A 10,799-nucleotide genomic window follows, 5' to 3' on the forward strand; every position below is an offset into this window, starting at 1 on the left:
CATGAATCACATTTGTCGGATGAGAAATTAAATATCTTCCTACTTTTTGTTCCTACATATCCTCATACCCAATGAAATGATGACATGTGTAATATTTAATGTTCATTTAATGAAATTTAATGATATTTTAGGATACTAATATGACACATGTCATCATTTAAATAGGTAGGAGGATTGGTAGGATTAAAAGGTAGGAGGATATTTAATTTCTCTTGTCGGATATTTGGTCTGTAATCCTAATATCTCGCGATTCTTTCCAGTAATCCTTCCTCACACTATAAAACCCGCACCACCCGGCATTCATTCTGTATCACATCATCTACACACTCAACTCTTCTGATCTCTCAATCTCTCCGTCAGCAATGGCGCTCCGGCGAACCCTAACTAGACGTCTCATCAAAGACTAAACGCCCTTCATAGATCATACACCTTTCACTTCTCTCTCATCGCACAGAGCCTTAAATGCAGCCAACTCGAATCTCAAACGCGACCTGTTGACGTCGCCGGAGAACTCTTCTCCCACTGCGGATGCTGGATTCTTCCGGCGGTTTCTCCAGCGGAGAAAAATCAATCAGTCATCGACAATGAGTCTGCCGGAGTTGTTTTTATTTCCGGCTGGCGAGAAACTAAGGGAGAAGCTGAACATATCTAGCGGAGAACGTCTCAGGCTTGATGGACTAAGGAATCCGGTAACGGGGCGTCCACCGGTTTCTATCGATTCCGTCGGAATATCAGTGAATGATGCGAGGAAGATCCTGAGGTTTTCTCAGTTGCAGAAGGTGAGATCTGCGTTGAAACAGATCCCAACGAATTCGATTAGCTACTCCGAATTTCTCACAGTCTGCATTGACATTTGTAATAATCACGATCAAGGCTTAGAGTTCTCCAAAATGTTGAATGAAGCCGGAGACGTCATTGTCTTGGGAAACGTCGTGTTCCTCCGTCCCGATCAGGTATCAATCAAACTCTCTCAAAAACATGAAAGAGAATTGAAGAATCGATTACCCAATCCTAATTTCAGAAAACAGAGATTATATATCTTCCATATTTCGTAACTGATACATATGTTCTTGCTTTTAGTTGGCAAAATCAATGGAGAATTTGATATCACAATCCATAGCCATTCCAAACGACCCAAGAAAACAACAACTCGAAGAATTAGAAACCCAAAAAGCTTTAATCGATCAAAAATCAGTCTCCAAAGTTCGAGGTGAGCTCTATTGTGGTCTCGGCTTTCTGGTAATCCAAACAATGGCGTTCATGAGGTTAACATTTTGGGAACTTAGTTGGGATGTAATGGAACCCATCTGCTTCTTCTTCACATCTTTCCACTTTGCACTCGCATACATGTTCTTCATAAGAACATCCAAAGAACCCACTTTTGAAGGCTACTTTCAACGTAGGTTTAAAACGAAGCAAAAGAAGCTTATGGAGGTTTATAATTTTGATCTTGAAAAGTACAACCAACTACGTAAGGCCTTTTATCCTACATGTGAAAAATTAAGTTTTCAAGATTTGGGTCAAGGAGGAAGGGGAAATACAGTTTTTGGTTAAGTTATATGTAAATAATTGGATTATGGTGTGGAGTTCTTGTCTCTCCTTTTTTGAGTAATGGGACTAATCCTATGCTTTTGACATGAGGTTTTTAGGTGCACCAATTGGTTTTTGTTGTATGACATAAAAGAGTTGGTGTAGATTTGTATAATGTTATACAATCAACCAACTTAGCGCAAAGAGGATGCGGAGGTGTTGGTTGAGCTTTGGATTGAGAAACCGAGTTTTATATGTGTAAAATATGATTGCAAACTCGGTTTTCATCTTATGTTGTTCTGTCTTTACAATATTATTTCATCGAACAAAATTTGGTTAATTGAAAATACTAATGATGACGGAAGGATACAGATTGGAATCACGGACATGGAATGGATTCACAGACAAGATGAACAAGAAGAACAATCTTTGTTGAAGTAATTGTTTTTGAAATTCTTAATAATAACTCTAGCCCTAATCAATCTTTAATTTATAAGGGAGGAGGGAGTCGTTCCATTGAACCCACTGCCACATCAGCTTTTCTCTTTCATTTTTCTTCATCTTTCTCAAACCATAACATACTGCCACATCAGCTTTGGTTTTTCATTTTTCTTCATCTTTCTCAACCCACAACATACGACAATTCTATCTTTCTCAACCCACTCAACCCACTCAGTTAAAAAAAATACTAAACAATTAAGGTACAAATCTTAAAACACACGGTACAAGAGAAAATGAGAGAGAAAGTAGAGAGAGGATGAAGTGAGTTCGTGAAACCAATTAAACAACCGGCTAAAGAGGGAGTGGTACCGGCGATAACTCTATTGCTAATTAAGATTTTACCCTGATTATTTTGTATTTTTTTTTAATTGAGTGGGTTGAGTGGGTTGAGAAAGATAGGATTTCCGTGTGTTGTGGGTTGGGAAAGATGAAAAAAAAATCAAAGAGAAAAGCTGATGTGGCAGTGGTTTCATTGGGTTCAGTGGGTTAGGAGGGAACGACTCCCTCCTCCCTAATAGACTATGTATATGCTCGCATGATAATAAGAGTATGTGGCTAAAGTATATTGATTAAATAGTGAAATATGTTGGAATGTATTATGTTCACAAAAATAAACAACATACAAATAATATATTTTACGATTACTATGTGCTTACAAATTGAATATTTTTTACAGCGTTCTAACTAACGCTTCATTGTAAAAAATGTATTTTTATATCAAAGTTTGGTTTATCATATCTTCATCTGTATCTAGAATCATTATACCAATTTTTTCTTAATAAATATAAACAATACTAGGTTATAACCCGTGGAAACCATGGTTGATATTTTTATAACTATTATAAAGACAAAAAAATATATCAACAAAAAATATTGCATAACATTTATTGTAAGAAAACATTAAATAATATGAAAAGTAACATATTTTCTTTGTATGCTAGGTGAATATGATTAACATTTTTTCTTTGTATATTGGTGGTGATTACCATCATCCAAAAAGAAATCAAGAAATTAATAGAGTTCTATATATAACAAAAGTTCTTGAGGTACCTAGAAAATTAGGATAGATAGTTGAAATTAGGGATGAGAATTTGGCTCGGATACCCGAACCGAATTAGTGTAACAACGTAAATTTTCAAAACAATTTATCATTTTTAAATCATTCTTTCATTCACATGATAATCACAAAACATAATGTGTCACTGTGTCATAACAAAAACATGTCCCAGAATCTCAATAACATAAACTCCATAAGTGTGTACGGATCATGCCGACGCCTTCCCACGGTCCTCGCTAGTACCTGAAACACATATCATAACAACTGTAAGCATAAATGCTTAGTGAGTTCCCCAAAATACCACATGCCACACATACGCCTTTCCAGGCCACAACTCTGTAGGATCTTCCGATCCATGTGTCTCAGGGGACTCCCGTCCCAAATCCCGGTAGACCTTCCGGTCCTACCCGTATCGACCTTCCGGTCCGTAACCTCTTGACCTTCCGGTCCATATCATACATAATCATACATAGCACATACATATCACATAACCGCATATAGCACATACATCATAGCATACAAGACCTACCGGTCACACATAAGTACCCTTCTAGGTACAGTATAGTGAGAAGACTCACCTCGTATGATGTCTAGTAACTCACGTGCTCGATATCCCTGAATCTCGAAACAACGACCTAGCCCCGCCTAATCACATAAAGTAATTATTTCAAATCATTAACGGCTCTCAAGGCTAGACTAATCCCTTCCTATGTCCTCTCATAAGGTTAAAAGACCATTTTACCCCTCAATGGTCCCAAAAGTCCAATTGTTGACCAAACCCTAAAAGTCAACAAAAGTCAACTCTCCGGGTTACGCTGTGCGTACGAAGACTGTACGCTGGGCGTACCCGGCGACCTCACAGAAACGGGGAACGCGACCCCCTACGCCGCGCGTACTGGGATTACGCCCAGCGTAACTCCCAGTTTCAGACTCCTTAGCTCTTGAGGTCTTAAACAGTTAAGACCCACGTCCAACTTTTAGATCAGACAATTTCTAAGCCTCTTAATCCATAAAGTTGGTGACTTTAAGCCTTTGCATAGCTGGATAAGTCACTAACACCCATAACATTCCATTACCCAACTCTAGAAAGCTCATAATACAAGCATGACCTCATAACAACGATCAAGATGGAAACTTTATGGATCTATAACAAAAATATCACTGAAATGGGACAGATCTAGCTCCATGGAGTCCTTTATGCTCATAAAGTCTCCACCTTTGGGACTTTAACCCTAGAAATGGTCCATAAAGCACAAATCAAAAATAACAAGGAAAGCTTTGAGCTTTATACCTCCAAGTGAAGCTCCTCCCTCTGTAGAACTCAGATCCAAGCTTGTACTCCAACTTCTAGCCTCCACAAGAACCTCGTCTTCTTCTTTACTGACACACAAAGGCACTTTCTTGCTCAAGAACACATACACTAGCTTTAGAACGATAAAGTTGCTCTTCTAGGGTTTCTCTCTGAGGGATGGTGGTTGGGACAAGACCATCACATTCCTTTTATAGCCCTCAAGCGACAATTAGGGTTTTGCACCTGGGCCAACTACGCCCAGCGTAACCCTGGGTACGCCCAGCGTACCTAGGCGAGTCCGCGTCCAAAATAAGCGCATGAGTACGCGCAGCGTACTCTTGAGTACGCCCAGCGTACTCATTTGCTACAATTTCCACTCAAGGGCTAATCTTGACAACTTGACAAAAGAGAAGGGTTAAATAGTTGTACCTGAATTTCGGGATGTTACAATTAGGCTTGAATAAGCAATTCAATTCGGTTCCCGAGTATCTATACTAGTCTTATTCGGTTATCGGGTTACCCAAATAAGGGTTTATTCGGTTCTAAATACCTAGCCTGGAATTGAAAATTCATTTTTTTAATCGTATTTTTTCTTGCTACACCGAATTGGGTGTTGAATGTTTAATGTTTAACTTAGATACTTATATATGGATTTTTGGGTGTTTTGGGGTGTTTAATGTTTAGTGTTTAGTATCTTGCTTCATAACTATATCTCAAGATTTTGGTGTTTGAATTTTATGTTCTTATATCTCAAGAACAGTTAATTCGTGTTTAGATTCTTACTACATAAAGTCTTAACTTTTTTTTTGCACCTTTGAAACAATTATTTATATTTTACATTATTTTTTAATTAAAAAATAGGTTTCTTTAAAAGATTTGTTATGGAATCATAAGCTATAAAAGTCATAAAAAATACAATGTTTATAATCATATTGTAAATGTTATCCGGGTTACAGAATCATAATACGGTTTATTCGGTTATCTTAGATTCTTAATCATCGTGTACATGTTATTCGGGTAATAACTCAACCGAACCGATTAATACCCAAACCGAACCGAACCCATATTGGTTATGTGGTCCGGTTTTTGGTTCATGTAATTACCCTTATTTGGTTTTTGGGTTATTTAAGTTCGGGTCGGTTCAGTCCAGTTCCGAACCGAATAACATCCCTAGTTAAAATGGTGCTTAGTAGTATGCAATAGAAATACATCATAATCATATATCAACAAAGTGTAACAAATAAATTGAAACCACGCCATATATTTTTGGTTCTAAATGGACCAGAATAAACATTTTTAACTAAAGCAAAAAAGAAAAGGAGATGGAACGTAATAGCGTGCCCCCTATGCACGCAAAAAATAAAATGGACGAGCCACATGGCCAAGCCCGTCAACCTCCATGCTAGCCAAAACTCATTCCAGCCTGGATTAAGCCATCTCTCAATGACCGGAATCCGGCCTGGAAACCACGCGGGAAAGTCAGTATGTGACAAACCATCACCTACTAACTTCAGTACAGGTGCACACACCACTACCATGGCTAAGCCAATCACGGCTTAGGCGGGGGACAAGGTACGATCAACCAATCAATGCCTCTGTCCCGATCGAGGTCTAACACCACTGTCCTCACGAGCGGGATCCATCCCGAGATCCTCACTATAAAAGGTTTCATACCTTCAACAGTAAGGGGATTTGAACCCTAATTCTCTATGCCTCACACTTTACATATAACTCTTTCTCTCAGAGACTGAATTGGCCGTCAGAGCATTCTCCCAGGACCTCCTCCCGGAGATCGGCTGACGGCATGTTTACCTATTGTGATTGTAGACTTCCAATAGAGAGAATCCATCAAAGCTATTAACACACGCCGAAGGTCTGATATCACATCATTAGCAACATTTGATTGTTGAGACAACGATACTAAAAGCTTCAAACCTTAAAGGTCGATCATGGATAACGACAGTGAAGGAGGTACGTGCAACGTGACGCAAAACCTTGTCTAACCAATACCATCTTTAGACTCAGTCCTTACTGAAACAAGTCGGACAACCATCTCTATCGTCGTATATGTGCCTACATCAGGAATGCCGATAAATTAGTTCTGCGTACCCCCACTCACACCGATAAGTGAACAACAGTAAAACCCAAACCAGCTTCACTCTAAATATGGCACAAATATAAACCTCGTTACTCTCTGATAATGTGCCACCATTCACACCGCCACAGAAAGGAATGTATCCCTACATGCAAGCACAACCAATACCAAACTTCCAGCCAATCTACTCAACATCGGTGACATGACCGTCCCTCACTATGTCTTTCATCAACATGTTAAATATTCCACAAACAATAATCACTTCATCACCCCAGTCTTGTACGTTTGTATAATATTCTAACATGCCATTTTACAATGTTTACGCACAACCATTTCCTACGTTCACAAGCATGTTACACAACGCACATCAACCAAACTTCCCCACATTCCAACACAACTTTCCCTCAAAACCAAGGAAACAACCACACAACTCCATCACACAAACATACATCACCACTCGTGACAAAACTACATGAATATGACATGCCTACTACAGCCAAACTCCCACACTTAAAAATATAGAGTGTAACAACCTACCCATATAGCCATATCGACGCATATGAATGGCACATGCAGTCATTAAAACTAGACAAATGATTTTGGTGCACCCACTTTCCCACCACCCTACACAGAAACACAGGGGCCTGGTTCAAAGGCCTAGCACCAAATAGTATTCGATGTTTTGCAGAGCTGAAAGAACTATTCCTCACCAACTTCATGCAATTAAGAAAATATAGGGGAGACGTAAGAGAAATAATTAGTTGCAAACAACATGCTGGAGAATAGATATGAGACTATTCCAAATGATTTAATGAAGCCACACTGGATGTCCCATGGAAGAGCGACCAAATTGTCATTAGAGTCTTCACACATGGGCTCCTGCCTAGAACACTATCGAAAAAGTTCCTTGGAAAGATACCAACCACTAGGCAAGAAATGAACGAGTGACTCCATAAATACTTACGAGAAGAAAAAGGCACAACAGCTAAAGAAGCATAGTTGAGGGAGGCAACCTCTCAGAAGGTAAAGCCAAGAGACAACCATAATGGCAATCAATCCAAGCGGGGATATGGAAACAAAAGAGGACGCTTCCACAATCCTTATTGTCCATACCAGAGGGATGATAAGCGATACAGATGCCCAGACATAATAGCCATCACCGACAAGTTAAAAGGAACCTGCAAATTCCTGGAAAAATCGTTGGATAGATCCACATACTGCGAATTCTACAAATGGCCACGCCACGACACAACCAAATGTAGCGCCCTAAAGAAAGAACTAGACGAATGCATTCACCAAGGAAAGCTTAAAGAGATAGCCATAAACCTAAGAGAATGAAACAACACCAGCGAGCCAACCGTAAGCCTAATCAAGGAAGAACGAAAAAATACAGAGAAAGGAGTAGAGATACTTGCCATTCGGGCCCAACGCCAAACAAAAGCACCAAGAGCAACTACATCAACCACGCCAAATACAGAGCTACATTTTTCACCACACGATCAAGTTCCCCCGTATTAGGGAAGATATGACCCTTTAATAATACAATCTCAGATAAGAAAACACGGCAATCCTTAGAGTGTACGTTGACGGAATACGCAAGACAGATATCATATTTGAACATTGTTTCAGACGACTACGTCCCTAACGGAGAGATGGTATAGAACCATCACGAGGCAGATTAACTAGTTCCGCATGACATAGTGTCACATCATTAGGAGCAATATACTTGAACTTCACTCTAGCAGACGAGAATAACGTAAAGTGGAAGACAATGCTACTACACTTCTTTGTTGTCCGGACAGCATCCGATCACAACATTATACTTGGAAGAAAAGTAATGCTCAAATTCGGAGCCTTCACATCAACCATCCACGATTTAATTAAATTCCCCACAGAAATGGGGGTAGCAACCATCAAATCCATCATAAGGAAGACCATTGACTGCAGTCATGTTATGGCACCCGAAGAAATCACAAGAAGAGAAAAGATACCAAGAGAAGAAGAACCAAAAGCAAAAGAGGTAATACATGACAAGTATCTGAACCAGAAGATCAGAATCGGCTCCACACTACCCACCCAAACAAGAGAAAAACTACTCAACCTGCAACGACAATACTGATGGGTTTTGAGCACTCTAACAACCTTATGGTGCACATGCAATCCTAAATGCTTTGGATCTATGTTTTCTCTAATTATACATGCAATTTGATTTTCCAAAGCATTGTCCTAACTAGCATAAAAGCATAGGTACTTGAATAACAAAAACTAGTTAGATGATTTACCTTTTGTTGTAGCTTGTTAACTTGGACCTTTAAGAGCCTAGCACCCCAAATGGCATGCCTCAAATGCTTCACAAAACACCACCAACAATGGAGGACTTGAGAGAGTTACTTGCACAAAATTGGCTCTTATGAACTCCTTCAACCACTAGTGCCGATTTTAGGAGCTTAGGGGCTTCTTATATAGTGTGGCAAAGTCTAGGGTTACATCCATGTAAACCCTAATGGACATGACCTTTCATATTACTTAGGATCCATGGGTTAAATCTCCATCGACTATCCATGGACTACCATATTGATTTAGCCCATCCTAAATAACCATAGGCCCACACTATAAGAATCATTGATTTACCAAATCAATCCCCGTACATTTAATTAGTCTCTTTTGATCTCTAAATTAATTCCAAATTAATTCTTGACCAATACTAATTAAATAATATGATTTCACATTAATATATTAGAACTTATAATATATTAATAAATCATAAATAACCTCTTCTCAAAAGTCCATCCTGTCAAATTGTTCTAGTTAAATGCAACCCGAAATGGTCAATGCTACTCTCGGTTCAAGTACATACCAATTATAGTTATGGACTTAGACACCTTATCCAAAAAATACAACCACGTCTTCGCATGGAGACCAACAGACATGGTCGGGATAAGCCGATAAATAATAGAACACAATCTGAATATCAGACCAGGCAGCACGGTAGTAAAACAAAAAAGGAGGGGACAAGCTGGAGACAAAAACAAAGCGATAAACATAGAAGTAGACAAACTTGTCTAAGCAGGCAATTTCATGGAGACCACCTTTCCCTCCTGGATAGCCAACCAAGTTATGGTTCGAAAAAATGATGGGAGCTGGAGAATGAGCATAGACTACACGAACCTCAACAAAGCTTGCCCAAAGGATTGCTACCTATTGCCCGAGATAGACCAGAAAGCGAAATTGCTAGAAGGATTCAAGTGGAAATGTTTCTTGTACGCATACAAAGGATACCACTATATATGGATGTGAAAAGAAGATGAAGAGAAAACAACATTCTACATGGATCACGGTACCTTATGCTACCAAAAATTGCCTCCTAGACTCAAGAACGCAGGGGGCACTTACAAACGATTGGCCAATAAGATTTTTCACAATGAAATCGGAAGAAACGTTGAAGTATATGTTGACGACATGGTCCTCAAAAGTACGAATGAAACATCTGTGTTACAAGATGTTGAGGAAGCTCTCAAAATGCTATAGAAATCACAAAGGAAGCTAAATCCAACTAAGTGTACATTTGGGGCAGAAGAAGGACAATTCATAGGGTATTACATCACCAGAAAAGAAATATAGCCCAAGCCAAGCAATGTAAAGGACCTTTTGGAAACCAATTCGCCAAGAAACCTAAATGAGATGCAAGGAATGAATAAAAAGATAATAACACTCAGATGCTTTATCTCAAAGTCAGCTGAGAAGGACATGCCACTATTCCAAACACTAAAGGTATGTGTCATTAAAAAAATTCAGATGGACAGAGTAAGCACAACAAGAATTAGAACATCTAAAGAGAGCCCTTCAAAAGCTCCCAATATTAGCTAGCCCAATACAAGGTGAGACGATGTACATATACCTAGCCACCTCCCAGGAAGCCATCAGTGTGGTCGTAGTAGTTGAAAGAGACCAGAAACAATTACTAATTTACTTTGTCAGCAGATCCTTACAAGGATCGGAACTAAACTATCCAACATTAGAGAAACTAGTCTTATCCCTAGTTCACATAGCCAGAAGGTTACAGAGGTATTTCCAAGCACACCACATCAAAGTCCTCACCACTCAACCCATCCACCAAATCCTATCTAAGCCAGAGAAATATGTCCGGTTAGCTAAATGGGCAATCAAACTCGACGAACATGACATCGAGTATAGACCAAAGTTGAGCATCAAAGCACAAGCCCTAGCAGATTTCTTAGTAGAATTTCCCACAACTGAGAAGACGCAGCATATCACAGAAGAGGAATTCGTACAAACACACCCTCGAGAAGGAAAAGGGACGTATT

The 10,799-nt window shown here is 39.3% G+C and overlaps 1 protein-coding gene across 1 annotated transcript; it reads left to right on the plus strand.

The window, feature by feature from the left end:
- The first annotated feature begins 362 nt into the window (after nucleotides 1-362).
- Nucleotides 363-1,644, plus strand: LOC145168874 (calcium uniporter (DUF607)). The gene is given in 2 exon segments (XM_079087541.1): nucleotides 363-953; nucleotides 1,081-1,644. Coding segments are annotated over 2 exon segments (1,065 nt in total). The 3' UTR covers nucleotides 1,555-1,644.
- The last annotated feature ends 9,155 nt before the right edge of the window (nucleotides 1,645-10,799 follow it).

This window comes from Lactuca virosa, chromosome 4 (assembly GCF_052849685.1).
Source record: "Lactuca virosa cultivar CGN04683 chromosome 4, Lactuca_virosa_CGN04683_v6, whole genome shotgun sequence".
NCBI lineage: Eukaryota > Viridiplantae > Streptophyta > Magnoliopsida > Asterales > Asteraceae > Lactuca > Lactuca virosa.